The 19556-nt window shown below is 32.5% G+C and overlaps 2 protein-coding genes across 2 annotated transcripts; both read right to left on the reverse strand.

The window, feature by feature from the left end:
• Positions 1-1223: 1223 nt before the first annotated feature.
• LOC127706510 (macrophage mannose receptor 1-like) lies at positions 1224-12871 on the reverse strand. Its single transcript, XM_052211174.1, has 2 exons — positions 12771-12871; positions 1224-2524 (listed from the first exon to the last, which is right to left on the reverse strand). Exon 2 carries the CDS (start codon positions 2466-2468, stop codon positions 1311-1313), a length of 1158 nt encoding a protein of 385 aa, XP_052067134.1. The 5' UTR covers positions 2469-2524; positions 12771-12871; the 3' UTR covers positions 1224-1310.
• On the reverse strand, positions 11470-12801 carry LOC127706511 (macrophage mannose receptor 1-like). Its single transcript, XM_052211175.1, has one exon. The coding sequence runs from the start codon at positions 12712-12714 to the stop codon at positions 11557-11559; it is 1158 nt and encodes a 385-aa protein (XP_052067135.1). The 5' UTR covers positions 12715-12801; the 3' UTR covers positions 11470-11556.
• Positions 12872-19556: the final 6685 nt, after the last annotated feature.

A 19556-nucleotide genomic window follows, 5' to 3' on the forward strand; every position in this document is an offset into this window, starting at 1 on the left:
ACCTATTTTACTAGACCAGATTTGCATTTCGACAATAAATGTCTCTTCAGTGACGCTAGAGGCAAAAATATATGAAATACAAACCTATTTAAAATACTGAAGAGATAATGAAACCCAAAAAGACAAAAAGTAAGGCCAAAGCCGGGCAAGGAATCAAAATTTTGCATAAGGGAGATATATACCTTAATCTAAAATAATTTCAAAAATGTTATACCAGAACATTTTAATAACAAAATATCCGGATTTTCATGCAAGTACCAAAGTACTGGCTACTAGCCTGGTGATACCCTCGGAGACTTACAGTCCACCATCAGAGTGTTTGTAAAACCAAAAAGTACAAAAAGTATAACCAAAGCCGTGCAAGGAATCCAATATGGAAAAGGCGGATAATCTGATAACCATATACCTCCGACGTATGAACACAACTAAGTTGATAAACCATGATCAGTCTGCCCTCTTGATATCAGGCAGGGCTAATATGGGTTTAATCAACCAGGTTACCATTGAACAACACTATTCACGCAGTTGGTTCCTGGAAATTTTTTAAGAGAAAGTTTTACCTGCCTTGCGTGAAAAACGTGAATCCTATCAGATCCTCGTTTTATTTGTTCTTTTCAGCGCGTAACACAATTATTATTTTGTTAATTTTGGGGGGAGGGGGGCGATACGAGGGATTTGGACGAATTTTTATTTTATTTTTTTCGTTTGTAAAGAAGTTACTAAGTTACTAATACATAAAGAGAAATAACGGGAAACGCCAAAAAATACCACACAGTATAACAGACAACATTGACCACTAACCCATACTCCTCCGGAAAAAAAACCATAAAAACAAAGACAAACAACAACGAAAAACATATGGTCCAGTTAACCGGACTTGGTACACGCCCATTAATATATGGCTAAATCCATACATTTTGTCAGGTATAACAAAGATACCAGTCTTATTATTTAGTACGAGAGTAGTGTGTTTTGTCTACGAAAGGAATATATTGTAGTTATACACAGTTGTGATGCTTAGTTTAACTGTTTCTTGGCGTTCTTTATCTAGCACGCATTAAAGATACCGTTCGCGTTCAAGTTAATTCGTTGTATTATTTTTAGCGTCTAATTATCCCATTGATACTCAATTGTAAGTATCTTTGTTCATTAACATTGCATCATATTGTGGCCACTTAACGAGAACCTGAGGTATGAAATCAAGTAAAAACAAATATGCATCAATGAAACTTATTATTGATTTTTACAACTTTTTGCAAATATTCAGTTTTCTAATATTTTATAACTAGAACAGAGTTCTAATGATAATTTTATACATTTCTAAGTAATTGTTTCTCACAAACAATCCAATTTTGATTGCTGCAACTATCACCATACCAATTTCCATACATGGTAGACGATTTGACACATGAATTATTATCTCCTTTTGGTTCATCTATACCCCAGGTGAGGTACGTAGGATGACTGCCATCTATCCATCTGTATGTCTGATTCCTTAGTTTCTGTAATCCAATCCAAAAATCAGCACCCAACAAGTGCTTAGTAGTTTGACTTATTATGAAATTATATTCTTCTTTAGACTTAAAGATAACTAAATCTGAACCATTTTTCATACAAAGTTTACGGGCTTCAGTAAAATTAGCCACTGACATATCAATAGAATAACATGTATTTTCATAATATACCCAATCACCAGGCCCACACCTTGGATTTATTTGCATTTTGCATATAAATCTCAACGACATAAAACAATTGTTATCATTCCACTTTTGAGAGTCGGGTTTCAAAAGTTGGGCGCAGTTCTCGTTATTATTGAAGTTATTCGGTTCTGATTCTCCCCAATCAGTATAGCTCAAAATTGTTCTGTCACTCCAGACATATTTCCCATTGTTTTGAAAATTGCTGAGTCCTATCCACTGAGAAGTCTGTGTAAAATTAGTTATTAAAAAATTAGTTTCCCTTTTATTATGAACACTAACTAGATCAGTTCCGATACTTCGACAATAGTCACGAGCCTTAAACCATGTTCGCCGTTGTGAAAATTCTTTATAACACCATGCATCGAATGTCTTCCAGTCATTTGGACATTTTGTCCAAATTTCAGATATCCGAAAACTTGAGTTTCCACTGCCTTTAGATTTAATACATACTTCTGTATTGTAGCGAGATTTTATCACAATGTGCGTCAGCCCAGCTACTAATGCTATTATAATAACAGTAGTTAACGCTATCCAAAATTTTATGAGACACTTTGATTTTTTATCATGAACATCAGAAATATCCAATTTTATTGTCACATCTTTGCGCATATGATATGGTTGAGGATCTGGTTGAGGTTCACAATATGAGTGATACGAGCCTGATGGCTTTAAGTCGTCATACTTTCGATAATTATCTGAAATAGATGCAAGTTGTGTATATCCTTTCTCATCAGTAGGTTCGTCGTATGTATGATCACTAGTTCTCATTATATTTCAATTTTTTTCCATAAAATGTGGCTATATCGTCTTCAATGAATATTTACCTTTATAAAGTACATGTAACAACGCAATATTAAACAAGCGGATGCACATTTACATTTGTGTGTAGATATTACAAAGCATTATTGCCTCGAGTGATTTATTGTACTTTAATGACAAATGGGAAAGACGGGATTTTATGGATCATCTCAAAATTACGCATATTTCATTGCGTGACAACGTTCGGAAATCAACTTAAACGTATACTTGACTAAAAGTATGACCTACCCAACATAAATAATATTCTATTGTATTTTTTAATTTTTTTTGTTTTCTAATTGAAACTTTTTTTTATGTTTACTGGGATGTTATCCTATTCTTACCGTATTTATTCACCAATTTACAATAAGTTAAATGTCTGATACTAGCTTATGGTAAGTAAAAATGCCACGAATGAGTCTTATGATCACAAAACGCGCGTCAGGCTTAATAAATTATATGCGTGGTATTTTAAATGAGTTTTATCAAGTATCAAATTAGAATCCTCTTCCTAAGTACTTGTTGCGTAAATATAGTTTCAGCTGTAAAACATGATGATTGATTGATTGATTTGTAACTGCGAAACTTCGCATCCAAAAAGGGTTATATCGCAACGAAAGAACATGATGCGATGTATTAATCTGAAATAAACATTTCTCAAACAATATTCTATTAGTTATATAAGCAATGAGTTTGATCGGGCTATACTTTAAATGGCGATCATACGTTGATTGCAATTTATATAAACTACAAGTAACCCGTAACTCTGTATAAAAATGTATAACAAAAATACCAAACTCCAAGGTAAATTCAAAAACAATAAGTCCATAAAACTGATAAATTCAAAAGTTATCAACCAACGGAACGAGTTGGAAACAACTGTCTTATTATTGAGTTGGTACAGGCATTTCAGTAAAATGTTGGGTTAAACCTTGTTTATATGTATATAGCTAGCTAAACCTCTCACTTGTATAACAGTTGTTTATAGTTCCGTTATATTGACAAAATTGGGTGTCCGACATACTGTCAACAGTGCTTTGGCCATTCGCTAATATTCGTTAATATTTGCTCTTTCTAAATATTTTTTCATTTTTTTTATTATGATACTCTGTTTCCATATCCTTTACCGCTATCAATTTGACAATATTGTCAGAGATATTGGATAATCTGCTTTATTTAGTCACTCTGCTCTTTCTTTTTAAAACAGATGTATTTTTTCTCCTTTGTTTTGTTACATTATAAAAAGTTCTGGTCGTGATTTTGTGATTAAAATAAATTTTGTTTTAATATTCAAACTGAGCTGTTAAACTCTGTTTGTTTGTTATCTGTTTTTGGCCGGGTTTGACGAAGTCCAAAACCAGTTAATAGTATGTTGATGTCAGGCGGATGGGTGCGAAGATGGGTGGGTGGATGGGCATCGTGGCCTCAAAATAATCTTAGTAAATTTGAAATCTGTTTACTATTTGCGGATTACTAGCCCAGTCTTATCGTCCCTTATTGACAGCAAAAATTAAAAAACATGATCGACAAAAGAAGATTTGGAAACATGTTACTTGACGGAAATCGTCAGTCCACTCTTAAAAACTTAATGCCGTTTAATGACAATTTTTGATCTTTTAACAATGATAAAAAAAATTAAACTATAATAGATAAAAAGAAACTTTTATCAGCAAAAAAGATAAGAAGTACCAGATCTACATCTACAAAAAAATCAGCCCTTTTAAAGAGTCATTATCCTTAAAAGAGAGTCGAAAGATATCAAACGGATAATCAAACACATAAGTCGAAGACAAACTGACAATGCCATGGAAAAAACAGTAAAACTAGAAAAAGACAAAAAACAATATAAAAACACAACATAGAAAACTAAAAGACAGAGCAACACGAACCCCATTTAAAGCCGGGGTGATCTCAGATACTCCAGAAAAAGATCTTGCTCCAATTGTGGAACCCGCCGTGTTGCTCGTGAAAGAAAAACTCGGGAGAAAAGTCTTATTTGGTATATTACAATCGAGGAAAAGAGAACGGACTGTGGTTACGATAATTTGACCCATGCCAATGTGTTATCATTTTTTTTTTTTTATTTTTTTTTTTTTTAGTCAATAGCATTTTCTTGACAACTATCTTGAAAGGTAGAAACTGTAAAAACAAAATGATCAACCAGACAATATGTTCTTTTAATTAATATAACACAAATAAAGGCAACAGTAGTATACCGCTGTTCGAAACTCGATAGAGATAAAAACAAATCCGGGTTACAAACTAAAACTAAGGGAAACGCATCAAATATAAGAGGAGAACAACGACACAACAAAAACACAACATTAAAATGTAACACACACAGAAAAAAACCATAATATAACAATGGCCATTTTCCTGACTTGGTACAGGACATTTTAAGAAAAAAATGGTGGGTTGAACCTGGTTTTGTGGCATGCCAAACCTCCCGCTTTTACTGCAACGTCAAACACAACACCAAAACGACAACATCACATGACAGGACCACAATACAAATAAATGGGAGAAACAAACCGTATACTGACTCCTGATATGAGTTATAACACTAAATAAAGATGTTTACCTATCTATTTGCGTTTTGAATAGTTATCTTGAAAACTTTAACAAAAAAACTAAAACATTAAACAGCAAAAGTGTTAACAAGTCAATATTGAGAAATACGTCTTCTATTGCCCTTACTGTCTTTATATTACAATGTTTTTTTCAGATTTATAGTTTCATCAAGTATCTCCAAAAAAGTCATAATGATCAGCAATATCAGATATATTAAAAGGTCATATGACAGAAATCTTCTATCGACTCCTTATTGGAGTTAATGCCAGTTTGCGTTTTGTCTATTATCTTAAATATTATTATAGATAGAGATAAACTTTGAAAGGAAATGAGTACAATAATGTATCAGCAAGACCAAATCTACAAAAAGGTAAGCATGGCTGATATGTTAGGGAGTTAATACTAATGTTTGCTTGTTGACTATAATCTTGAAAAATATGCAAAACTATAAATTTCTATTATTAAATAATGGATATTTATATGAATTTCCCGTTAAGATAAATTCCACTAATCTCTCATGTGAAATACAGCAACTCGTTTATCTTCACTCTCGAGACTTTTACTGAACCCTCACGTGAGACTTCCAACTGAAGATTTCCGCCTCGATACTTAAAAATCAAGGATAAAGTGTTTCTCATATCAACAGTTAATAGTCTGGGTGCTTTTAAAACAAATTCTTGCTTCCAAATAATCGCAAAACCTGTATTAATCATCTCGAAGTGACGATCTTCCATTTTGGCAAGTGTGCGCAATACACATTTATTCATATGCCAAAAAAGTATACTGAAATCATCAATGATAATGTAAAGTTAATCCAAATAACACCAGTTACACAGAAAAGAATTTTGATATTCTGTTTCTATATAATAAAGAGTAACTAATTGCCGTATTTGAATAAATAATGAGACAACTTGTGACCGAACGCCCCTGATGATTACACTTGTGTTGTTCACTCGTTTTATCCATGCGTCGTTCGGTTACGCGTTGTCATATTTTTTATTTCAGAATACGGCAATTAGTTATACTATAAATAATGTACACAGATAATCAATAAGAATCGTAAATGTTCATGTCATTTTTTAATAATAGAACTTATCTGTACCATTAATACTCTTGTTGCAGAAGTTAGGTGTTTGGATGTTTGTGTGTACTTTTTGATTGTTATCAAGTGAAACATGACATCACAGAAAAAGGACTTCAAATATTTTGCCTAATTCTCCGATTTAAACATCAATTTCTGGGATTATTTTCTCTACAATGAGTTCTGCCAAGATATTAAGCAGTTTACAAAAAAAATATATCGACCTGGCGGGCTGGGCAGGTGCGTCACCATTTGTATGTGAAGTACAATTGTATTTTATCGGTGGTGTTAAATTAAATATTTTTAAAACTCTTTAACTTAAGTTTTTGTAAGCTAGTTAAAATCATTGTATGCAAATGACAACATTGTTTGTATAAAAAATACTTAGAAGCGATTTCCTTTCATAACTTAGCACAAATGAGCAAAAAGTCATCCCAAGTCCTCAGAATGGTAAAGCAAATGCTGATACCTTTTTTGGAAGGGATATAAACGTTCTCTGAAACTACCAAGATGCTTGAAACTTTTTTTAACAGCTAATTTGTGTAGAAGACGTCTTTTTCAACAGATAGTCGGAATTCATATGGACCGAGTACACAGTTATTTCGTAGTGTATTTCTTTTAGACAATAAATGAAAATTAAAAAAATCCCACCTGCGCTTTCTCAATAATATTTTTACAGTGTGTTGTACTACTTTTGGGACAAATTATATCAAAATTATAGAAAAACTTCATCGGCTCCAACTCAAAATATGGACAATTTCATGTTAAGGGGGTCTTCAAATCTTTTGACAGCTTCCGAAGTGCTAATTTTTAACATTTTTCAGCTGGACCAAATCACTACTTTACTTTAAAATTCATGACCCAATTTTTTTTACAGTGTCATTTCACCCACCTAAATACTATTTGAGTCATAAAACATGGAGAAATAAATTTGGAAGGGGTATCAAAAAAATCGACAAGTAACACACTGTCCACACTAGGGACTATATTCGTGGACAACGAAAATCAAAGGACGATAACTGTGTACCCGGACCTAATAGGGTGGAAAAAGTTGATAAATCTTAATGACACTTGGTATGACTAAAGCTTATTAAATTATAATGACTGCTTACAAAGTTTCATGGCAATAGGATATATATTATAGACAATATGACTAATTCTATATTCAACTTTGCATGTTAAATTTAGACGTTAAAATTGAAAATTTTCAACTATCAACATTTGGGGCTTAAAAAATTAAAATATTGCAAAAAAAATACATTTGAAATGCCTTAATATATAATATATTATGTATTAAAAGCAATAGAGTACTCATTTGATTTATCAGACTTATCATAATTATTAAAAAGTCATATTTATATGAGCCTGTGGCTAAAAATGGAGGTTTTCAAATTAAGGGCGGCCTTACATGAAGATGTAATATTTTCCAGCAATTTTAAATTTGTAAAGCTTTTTGGTTATAAATAATCCTTACATATGTATTTAATGGACTTTAAATGGAAAGAAAACTTACAAATAACATATCACATTAGTTTAAAAGGGTCTTAGGCCAAGTAAGACTGAAAATAATTTAGGGTCAATTTAGGCCGTATCACATATTTACATTTAAAAATGCATTTTGAAGCTATAGGAAATAAAATTTTGTGTCTTTTCTATCATTTCTATACTCAAGTGACATGATACAATAAATCTGAGCACAAAAAGACTCTTGCATTCAACTTTTTTTGCAGACAGTATGGTCTGATACAAAGATTTTTCACTTTTTAGTGAAAAACATGCATGCAATTTTAGTCTCAACAGGCTTATATTTGAACCACTTGCTATCCTACAGAAGAAAAGAAAGATATTATGTGACATAAAACAGGTACAAAAGACATTGTTAAGTGCTTTTTATACAAATTTGGTGAGGTCTTTATAATGGACTTCAACTTTTATGTTCCAAGCTCCTCACATTTAACTTGATCCAAACAGGGCGTTAGACGAGGATCATATATACAACACATTTTGCACATATTGTCTGAGATAATCTTCTTTTCTGTAGATTCAGAGTTCACAAATGAGTAATACAACTGGACTGAAGCATAGAAACACAAATATTGACACATAAAAACCTGTCAGATAGAAAGTCAGAATGCCACTTATGCATTAAAATTGAAAAAGCTATGAAATGCTTATTTTGACCCTAAAATGCCAAAATTGGTCATTTTTGCAGACTTTCTATCAAATAAAAGTTTAAATCCTTTAGTTTTATGCTATTTGATAAATTGACACCATCAAATCAGGGAAGTTGCCAAAGTACAGATTCTATATTTCCTGATTTCACCTCTTAGGTCCGAGTACACAGTTATTTCGTAGTGCATTTCTTTTAGACAATAAATGAAAATTAAAAAAATCCCACCTGCGCTTTCTCAATAATATTTTTACAGTGTGTTGTACTACTTTTGGGACAAATTATATCAAATTATAGAAAACTTCATCGGCTCTAACTCAAAATATGGACAATTTCATGTTAAGGGGGTCTTCAAATCTTTTGACAGCTTCCGAAGTGCTAATTTTTAACATTTTTCAGCTGGACCAAATCACTACTTTACTTTAAAATTCATGACCCAATTTTTTTTACAGTGTCATTTCACCCCCCTAAATACTATTTGAGTCATAAAACATGGAGAAATAAATTTGGAAGAGGTATCAAAAAAATCGACAAGTAACACACTGTCCACACTAGGGACTATATTCGTGGACAACGAAAATCAAAGGACGATAACTGTGTACCCGGACCATATGGGAACCAATTTTTCCCTTCTTCCAGCACACTTTTATTTTTGTAAATTCTTCTACAGCAGCTTCTCAAAAAAAAAAATATAGAAAAAAACTGTTTACATCCTTAACTTAAAGTTCTAGTATAGAAGATGTCATTATACTGAATAATTTAAAGCTTGGTGAATGTGAAGGTTGCATCTATCCCAGTGAACTTTAAGTAAAGGATTCCGCATACACGGTTAGGTCTGTTTCATATCTTAACTTACATCAAGAATAACATTAACGGTACCTATTTTACTAGACCAGATTTGCATTTCGACAATAAATGTCTCTTCAGTGACGCTAGAGGAAAAAATATATGAAAATCCAAACCTATTTAAAATACTGAAGAGCTAATGAAACCCAAAAGGACAAAAAGAAGGCCAAAGCTGGGCACGGAATCAAAACTTTGCATAAGGGAGATATATACCTTAATCTAAAATAATTTCAAAAATGTTATACCAGAACATTTTAATAACAAAATATCCGGATTTTCATGCAAGTACCAAAGTACTGGCTACTAGCCTGGTGATACCCTCGGGGACTTACAGTCCACCACCAGAGTGTTTGTAAAACCAAAAAGTACAAAAAGTATAACCAAGCCGTGCAAGGAATCAGCGCTTTGCAAAAATGAGATATATTCCTTTATTTAGAATAATTTCAAAAATTTCATTACAGCAAATTTTAATAACACAATATCCCTATTTTCATGCAAGTACCGAAGTACTGGCTACTAGGCTGGTGAAACCTCGGAGACTAACAGTCCACCAGCAAAGGTATTGATCGACCAAATGGTAGTAATAAAATTAGAAGTAACAATTTTACTGCATTGGATGCACGTTTCGACAATAAATGTCTCATCAGTGATGTTCGAGGCCATTGAAAAATCCAAAACTTAACAACAACTAAAATTTACATCAAAAGAGAGGATTTCAGTTTCCTATTTATATCTCTATGTAGCAAAGTTCTACCACCATCAGCATTTTGAGTACATATCTCCTAGTGGTAACAATAATCCGCTTCTTCCGATTCCTATCATAATTTCCTGGATATATGTTTCCTTGATATATGTAGAAAAAGGCGTTATTGAACTAAGGTTTCTAAATGGTAAATTTGAAGTCTTCCTTTCAAACGTTTTATAGATGCCATCATGATTTGGTTGACTGCTATTGATATTGTCATTTGTCTTATCCACAACCCTTTTTCGTTCCGTCGATAATGACATAATAGAATGCGACTTATCGTCGAATTGTAACTTGCAAGTGGTAATGTGTCGGGTGTCACAAATGGAGTAGGAACTGCTTACCCTTCCGAAATACCTGCAATCATCCCTAGTTTTCGATTGGGTTTGTGGTGTATAGTTTTACGTAAGCGTTTAGTTGACTGGTGTTTGTCATTTCGATTTGTTTCCGTTTTGTCCGTGGTCTTTTTTACTTATAGTTTTTAATTGATTCCTGAATATTTTTTCCATCCATTTTCTAGAGCAAAGTGTTGACCTCGAATTATAACAACTTTCGTTTATACAATGCGCCCCAGATTTTAATATTTGTACTTTTATGACTAATGTGACAATCATTTTAAATTACAAATTTACATTTCCGTGACGACGTCCAGGAAAAACAACATTGACGTTTATGAGCTATTTTTTCCGATATGGAAAAGGCGGATAATCTGATAATCATATACCTCCGATGTATGAACACAACTAAGTTGATAAACTATGATCAGTCTGCCCTGTTGATATCAGGCAGGGCTAATATGGGTTTAATCAACCAGGTTACCATTGAACAACACTATTCACGCAGTTGGTTCCTGGAAATTTTTTAAGAGAAAGTTTTACCTGACTTGCGTGAAAAACGTAAATCCTATCAGATCCTCGTTTTATTTGTTCTTTTCAGCGCGTAAATCAATTGTTATTTTGTTAATTTTGGGGGGAGGGGGCGATACGAGGGATTTGGACGAATTTTCATTTTATTTTTTTTGTTTGTAAAGAAGTTACTAAGTTACTTATACATATAGAGAAATAACGGGAAACGCCAAAAAATATCACACAGTATAACAGACAACATTGACCACTAACCCAGACTCCTCCGGAAAAAAACCCCATAAAAACAAATAAAACAACAGCGAAAAACATATGGTCCAGTTAACCGGACTTGGTACACGCCCATTAGTATATGGCTAAATCCATACATTTTGTCAGGTAGACGATTCCGGTAAAAAATAACAAAGATACCAGTCTTATTATTTAGTACGAGAGTAGTGTGTTTCGTCTACGGAAGGAATATATTGTAGTTATACACAGTTGTGATGCTTAGTTTAACTATTTCATGGCGTTCTTTATCTAGCACGCATTAAAGATACGGTTAGCGTTCAAGTTAATTCGTTGTATTATTTTTAGCGTCTAATTATCCCATTGATACTCAATTGTAAGTATCTTTGTTCAGTAACATTGCATCATATTGTGGCCACTTAACGAGAACCTAAGGTATGAAATCAAGTAAAAACAAATATGCATCAATGAAACTTATTATTGATTTTTACAACTTTTTGCAAATATTCAGTTTTCTAATATTTTATAACTAGAACAGAGTTCTAATGATAATTTTATACATTTCTAAGTAATTGTTTCTCACAAACAATCCAATTTTGATTGCTGCAACTATCACCATACCAATTTCCATACATGGTAGACGATTTGACACATGAATTATTATCTCCTTTTGGTTCATCTATACCCCAGGTGAGGTACGTAGGATGACTGCCATCTATCCATCTGTATGTCTGATTCCTTAGTTTCTGTAATCCAATCCAAAAATCAGCACCCAACAAGTGCTTAGTAGTTTGACTTATTATGAAATTATATTCTTCTTTAGACTTAATGATAACTAAATCTGAACCATTTTTCATACAAAGTTTACGGGCTTCAGTAAAATTAGCCACTGACATATCAATAGAATAACAAGTATTCTCATAATATACCCAATCACCAGGCCCACATCTTGGATTTATTTGCATTTTGCATATAAATCTCAACGACATAAAACAATTGTTATCATTCCACTTTTGAGAGTCGGGTTTCAAAAGTTGGGCGCAGTTCTCGTTATTATTGAAGTTATTCGGTTCTGATTCTCCCCAATCAGTATAGTTCAAAATTGTTCTGTCACTCCAGACATATTTCCCATTGTTTTGAAAATTGCTGAGTCCTATCCACTGAGAAGTCTGTGTAAAATTAGTTATTAAAAAATTAGTTTCCCTTTTATTATGAACACTAACTAGATCAGTTCCGATACTTCGACAATAGTCACGAGCCTTAAACCATGTTCGCCGTTGTGAAAATTCTTTATAACACCATGCATCGAATGTCTTCCAGTCATTTGGACATTTTGTCAAAATTTCAGATATCCGAAAACTTGAGTTTCCACTGCCTTTAGATTTAATACATACTTCTGTATTGTAGCGAGATTTTATCAAAATGTGCGTCAGCCCAGCTACTAATACTATTATAATAACAGTAGTTATCGCTATCCAAAATTTTATGAGACACTTTGATTTTTTATCATGAACATAAGAAATATCAGATTTTATTTTCACATCTTTGCGCGTATGATATGGTTGAGGGTCTGGTTGAGGTTCACAATATGAGTGATACGAGCCTGATGGCTTTAAGTCGTCATACTTTCGATAATTATCTGAAATGGATGCAAGTTGTGTATATCCTTTCTCGTCAGTAGGTTCGTCGTATGTATGATCACTAGTTCTCATTATATTTCAATTATTTTCCATAAAATGTGGCTATATCGTCTTCATTGAATATTTACCTTTATAAAGTAGCAACACAATATTACACACGCGGATGCACTTTTACATTTTTGTGTAGATATTACAAATCATTATTGCCTCGAGTTGATAATTGTACTTTAATGACAAGTGTGAAAGACGGGATTTTATGGATCATCTCAAAATTACACATTTTTCATTGCGTGACAACGTTCGGAAATCAACTTAAACTTATACTTTACTGAAAGTATGACTTATCCATCATAAATAATATTCAGTTGTATTTATTCATTTTTGTTGTTTTCTCATTGAAACTTTTTTTGTTATCTGGGAGTTTATCCTATTCTTACGTCTTTTTTTCGCCAATTTACAATAAGTTAAACATATGATACTAAGTTATGGTAAGGATAAGTGCCACGGATGAGTCTTATGCTTACAAAACGCGCGTCAGGCATAATGCTTGATAAGTCTGGTATTTTAAATGAGTTTTATCAAGTATCAAAATAGAATCCTTTTCCTAAGTACTTGTTGCTCAAATATAGTTTCAGCTGTAAAACATGATGATTGATTGATTGATTTGTAACTGCTAAACTTCGCGTCAAGAAAAGGCTATATTGCGACGAAAGAACATGATGCCCATAATCAAATATACATTTTTCAAACAATATTCAGTTGGTTAATATTAGCAATAAGTTTGATTGGGCTTTGCTTCAAATGTCGATTCTACATTGATATGCACTTTATATAAACTACTAGTAAACCGTATCTCTGTATAAAAAAAAGTATAACAACAATACCAAACTCCAAGGTAAATTCAAAAAGAAGAAGTCCATAAAACTGATAAAATCAAACGTTATCAATTAACGGAACGAGTTTGAAACAACTGTCATATTCTTGACTTGGTACAGACATTTTCCGAAGAAAATGGTGGGTTCCATCTTGTTTTATATGTATATAGCTAGCTAAACCTCTCACTTGTATGACAGTTGTTTATAGTTCCGTTATATTGACAAAATTGGATGTCCGACCTACCGTAAACAGTGCTTTGGCCATTCGCTGATATGCGTTCATGTTTGCGCTTTCTAATCATTTTTCAATTGTTTTTTATTATACTATTCTGTCTCCATATTCTTTACCACTATCCGCTTAACAATATTGTCAGAGATGTTGGATATGCTGCTTTATTTAGTTACTCTGCTCTTTCTTCTTAAAACAGCTGTATTTTTTTCCTTTGTTTTGTTACATTATAAAAAGTTTTCGTCGTGGGCCCGGCGTTTCAGTTTTGTTCTGGAATGCTCTCTCTCTCTCTCTCTCTCTCTCTCTCTCTCTCTGTCTCTCTCTCTCTCGTTGTATCTGTATATTTATGATTTTAAACTGTTAAAAAGTGCCCGTTTGTTATCTGTTTTTGGCCGGGTTACACAATGTCCAAAACCGGTTAATAGTATGGATGCCAGGCGGATGAGTGCGACGATGGGTGGGCTGATGGTCATCGTGTCCTCAAAAATATCTTAGTAAATTTTAAATCCGTTTACTATTTGAGGATTACTAGCCAAGTCTTATTGTTCCTTATTGACAGCAAAAACCACAAAACATGATCAGCAAACAGGTTACTATGACAGAAATCGTAAATCCACTTTTTAAAAACTTAATGCCGTTTGAAGTCGATTTTTTTATCTTTTAACAATGATAAAATCTTCAAACTATTATTAAAAAAAAGAAACTTTCATCAGCAAACAAAATCAGCAGTACCAGATCTACATAACAAATCAGCCGTTTTTAAGAATCATTATCCTTAAAAGAGAGACGAAAGATATCAAACGGATAGTAAAACTCTTAAGTCGAAGACGAACTGACAATGTCATGGAAAATCCGTAAAACGACCAAAAGACAAATAACAATATAAAAAAAAAACAACATACAAAACTAAAGACAGAGCAACACGAATCCCATTAAAAACTGGATGTGATCTCAGGTGCTCCGGAAAAAAGATATTGCTACAATTGTGGAACCCGTCGTGTTGCTCGTGTAATAAAAACTCGCTGATAAGTGTAATTCGGTATGTCACAGTCGAGGAAAAGAGGACATGCTGAGGTTACGACAATTGGACCCTTGCCGATTTTTTATCCTTTTTTTGTTTTTTGTTTCGTTTTTAGTCAATAGCATTATCTTGACAAATATCTTGAAAGAAAGAAAATGTAAAAACAAAATGGTCAACAAGACAAGATGTACATATAATTAGTACTAGAACACACCCGCGACATCGCGGATCCGTGACTCAATTAAAGTACCTACGCCTTATTTAGAATATAGCAAAGTGCTCTCGACCAATGAAATTGTAGGATTTGATGCCTCTTAATTGTGAAGAATGAATGTAAATCATTTTCTAAGTAAGGGATTATCCTATTATTTGGGTCTATTTACAGTTAAAAACAAAGAGTTTCTATGAATGAGTTACAACTACCCCGAAGCATATTTATCAGATTGAAAGGATTTATCACACAGTGATTGAAAGTGACTAAAAGTTGAATTGTGAAACAAACAAAAAACTCAAAGTAAGTTGAAGTTTACTGGTGCAGTAAAATTGGTACCGTGAATGTTATTATGAAAATATTAATAACTTCAAATTACTAAAAAGATAAAAGTATATCTAAGCAATGCAAAAAAGAAACAAAAAGCTTTAAAATAAAAAAATAACCTAAATCTTTAGCTTTCAAAAACTTTGACTACTGGATCAGCGGTTGGGAAGAATAGTTATTTTCAATATTCCGATAAAATAGGAAAACAGGGAATTCAATTTAAGTTTTGAACATTATCTTTTAACGGCATTTTATTTGAACATTTCCCTGACATAATGAAATAGTATTTGATGTAAAAAACTGGACCAAAATATTGGCTGTGAAATCAAATTTAGTTGTAACTCAAATTGATTTAAACAGTAAATAAAAAAAAGGATAATTCCTCACTAAACAAATATCATGATTTACATTCATACGCACAATCAGGAAACATATACAATTCCTATCTTTTCTTTCTACTGTTGATTCACAGTACTATCTATAACGCATTTTTTTTTTTTAATATTTCCCAAATGATAAGAAAGTCCTTACATCACTAAAACTCATCCATAAATGACATGCCGAAAAAGAAAGTCATGCATCAATTATAAACATTGCACTGACAATGAAACTAATTCTTGAATACAACTAATCAAGAGATCATTTGAGCCTTGAGCACTTTACAATATTCCAAGTTTGTAAGAGAATGACAATCCCTTACTTCATGATAAGTACTCGCTAACGCTCGTACTTATTCAGGAAGAAAGGGATTTTCATTCTCTTACATATACTTATAGCCTGGATTTTAATTCACTTGCACTAATAGGTTTAAATAATATTCAACTACGGTTTTTACATTTCTGTATGTTTTTAGGACAATAATATTATATGAAGGAATGTATATACTCTTTTTGTTTTAATATTTTATTTCTTAATTTTTGATTTTTAAATAAGTAGTATTGAAATTAAGGGCTTTCAATACCGTGTGACACGGATGCTCCGATAACGGAGGAATTTACTACATGTAAGTGAGGAAGAAGACATATACTATTGGTATCGTTATCAGATTCGACCCGGAACATGTTAAATATTGGAAATATTAATTATGTGGAAGACAAAAGGGCCTGGAATGGCATAATATTTAGCCAACACCATAGTCCTATATTAGTTATATATAAAATTGAATTCTTTAATTTGTCGTTTTGAGTCATGCCGGCTAACAAATTGGACCTCGATATTTGAGTAGTATAGATAACATAAACCTTGTATTGACTCCTGATATGAGTTATAACACTAAAAAAGATGTTTACCTATCTATTAGCGTTTTGGAAAGTTATCTTGAAATCTTTATCAAAAAAAAACCAAACATTAGATAACAAAAGTGTTAACAAGTCAATATTGAGAAATACGTCTTGTATTGCACTTGTTGTCTTTATATTACAATCTATTTTCCGATTTGTCGTTTCATCAAATATCTCAAAAAAGTCATAGTGATCAGCAATATCAGATATATTAAAAGGTCATATGACAGAAATATTCAATCGACTCCTTATTGGAGTTAATGCCTGTTTGCGATTTGTCTATTATCTTAAATATTATTATAGATAGAGATAAACTTTGAAAAGAAATGAGTATCACCAAGACCAGATCTACAAATACGTAAGCATGGCTGACATGTTAGGGAGTTAGTACTAATGTTTGCTTGTTGACTATAATCTTGAAAAATAAAATATAGTTGCGAAATATTAATTTATATTGTTACATACTAATAGATAATGGTGATTTATATGCATTTCTCATTGTTGTAAATTCCAATAATATCTCATGTAAAATACAGCGACTCGTTTACGTTCACTCTCGAGACTTTTACTGGACCCTCACATGAGACTTCCAACTGAAGATGTCCGCCTTGATACTTAAAAATCAAGGATAAAGTGTGTCAAATATCAACAATCAATAGTCTGTGTGCATTTAAAACAACTTCTTGCTTCCAAATAATCGCGAAATCTGCATCAATCATCTCGAAGTGATGACTTTTCATTATAGCAACTGTGTGTAATACACGTTTATATATATATATGTCAAAAAGTATACTGAAATCATCAATGATAATGTAAAGTTTTTCCAAATAACGAATATTCTATTTCTGTATAGTAAAAAGTAAATAATCGCCGTATTTGAATAAATAATAAGACAACTTGTCACCAAACGCCGCTAATGATTACACTTGTGTTGCGCACTCGTTTAATCCATGCGTCGTTCGGTTACGCGTTGTCATATTTTTTTTATATCAGAATACGGCGATTAGTTATACTATAAATAATGTATACAGATAATCAATAAGAATCGTAAATGTTCATGACATTTTTGAATACTTGAACTTATCTGTACGATTAAATACTCTTGTTGCAGAAGTTAAATGTTTGGATGTTTTTGTGTACTTTTTGATTGTTTACAAAAAAAATATCGATCTGGCGGGCTAGGCAGGTGCTTCACCATTTGTATGTGAAGCACAATTGTCTTTTATCGGTGATGAAAAATGAAATATTTCCAATTTTAAAAACCCTTTAACTTAAATTTTCGGAAACTAGTTAAATCGTTGTATGCAAATTAAATGACAAAATTGTTTGTTTAAAAAGTACTTAGAAGCGATTTCCTTTCATAACTTAGCTCAATTGAGCAAAAAGTTATCCCAAGTCCTAAGAATGGCCATAGCAAATGCAGATGTTTTTTTTTTTAGGAAGGGGTTAAATCGTTCTCTGAAACTACCTAGATCATTGAAAATTGCTTGAAATTTTTGAACAGCTAATTTGTGTAGAAGACGTGTTTTTCAACAGACAATCGGAATTCATATGGGAACCATTTTTTCCATTCTTCCAGCCGACGTTTGTTTTTGTTAATTTTTTTACAGGAGCTTCTCAAGAAAAATTATAAAAAAGAACTGGCTTACATCTTTAACTTAAAGTTCCAGTATAGAAAATGTCATCTTACTGAATAATTTAAAGCTTGGTGAATGTGAAGGTTGCATCTATCCCATCCCTATCTGAACTTGAAGTAAAATAAAGGTTAGGTCTGTTTCATATCTAAACTTACATTATTAATAACATTCATGGTACCTATTTTACTAAACCAGATTCACATTTCGACAATAAATGACTCTTCACTGATGCTCGAGGCCAAAATATATGAAAATCCAAACTTTTTTGAAAAAATGAACAGATACTTAAACCAAAAAGTAACACCAAAGCCGGGCAAGGAATCAAAGCTTAACACGAGGGAGATATATTCCTTAAACTAAAATAATTTCAAAAAATTTATAATAGCACATTTTAATAACACAATATCCGGATTTTCATGCAAGTACAAAAGTACTGGCTACTGGGCTGGTAATACCCTCTCGGACTTACAGTCCACCACCAGAGTTGTCGACCCAGTGGTAGTTATAACATTAACGGTGTCCATTTTGTCTGCACCAGATGCGTATTTCGACAATAAATTTATTTTTAGTGGTGCTTCGAGGACAAAATATCTGAAAATCAAAAACTTATTACAAAAACATTGACGAGCTAGTAAAATCAAAAAAGGACAAAAAGTACAGCCAAAGCCAAGACAAAGAATCAGAGCTTTGCGAAAGTGAGATATATTCCTTTATTTAGAATAATTTCAATAATTGTGTAACAGCAAATTTTAATAACAAAAAAACATATTTTCATGCAAGTACCGAAGTACTGGCTACTGGGATGGTGAAAACCTCGGAGATTAACAGTTCACCAGCAAAGGTATTGATCGACCCGATGGTAGTGATAACATTAAAGGTACCAGTTTTACTGTACCGGATGCACGTTTCGACAATAACTGTCTCGTCAGTGATGTTCGATGCCAAACTATTTGAAATTCCAAACTTATTCAAAAATTGACAACAACTAAAATTTACGTCAAAAGAGAGGATCTCAATTTCCCATTTATATCTCCATGTAGCAAAATTCCACCACCACCATCATATTGAGTATATATGTCCTATTTGAAACAATATTCCGCTGCTTTCGATTTCTATCATCATTTCCTTGATATATGTTTCCTTGTTATATATAGACAAAGGCGTTATTGAACCAAAGTTTCTAAATGGTAAAGTTGAAGTCTTTCTTTCGAACGTTTTATAGAAGCCATCATGATTTGGTTGAACAATATTGATATTGTCACTTGCCTTACCCACAACCTTTTTCTTGTTCCGTCGATAATGACATAATAGAATGCGACTTATCGTCGAATTTT

The sequence above is a fragment of the Mytilus californianus genome, unplaced genomic scaffold, assembly GCF_021869535.1.
Source record: "Mytilus californianus isolate M0D057914Y unplaced genomic scaffold, xbMytCali1.0.p SCAF_6, whole genome shotgun sequence".
Classification (NCBI taxonomy): domain Eukaryota; kingdom Metazoa; phylum Mollusca; class Bivalvia; order Mytilida; family Mytilidae; genus Mytilus; species Mytilus californianus.

Excerpts from the sequence above, each read along its gene's own strand:
- LOC127706510 (XM_052211174.1), bottom strand. The coding sequence starts at position 2,468 with ATGAGAACTAGTGATCATACATACGACGAACCTACTGATGAGAAAGGA.
- LOC127706511 (XM_052211175.1), bottom strand. The coding sequence starts at position 12,714 with ATGAGAACTAGTGATCATACATACGACGAACCTACTGACGAGAAAGGA.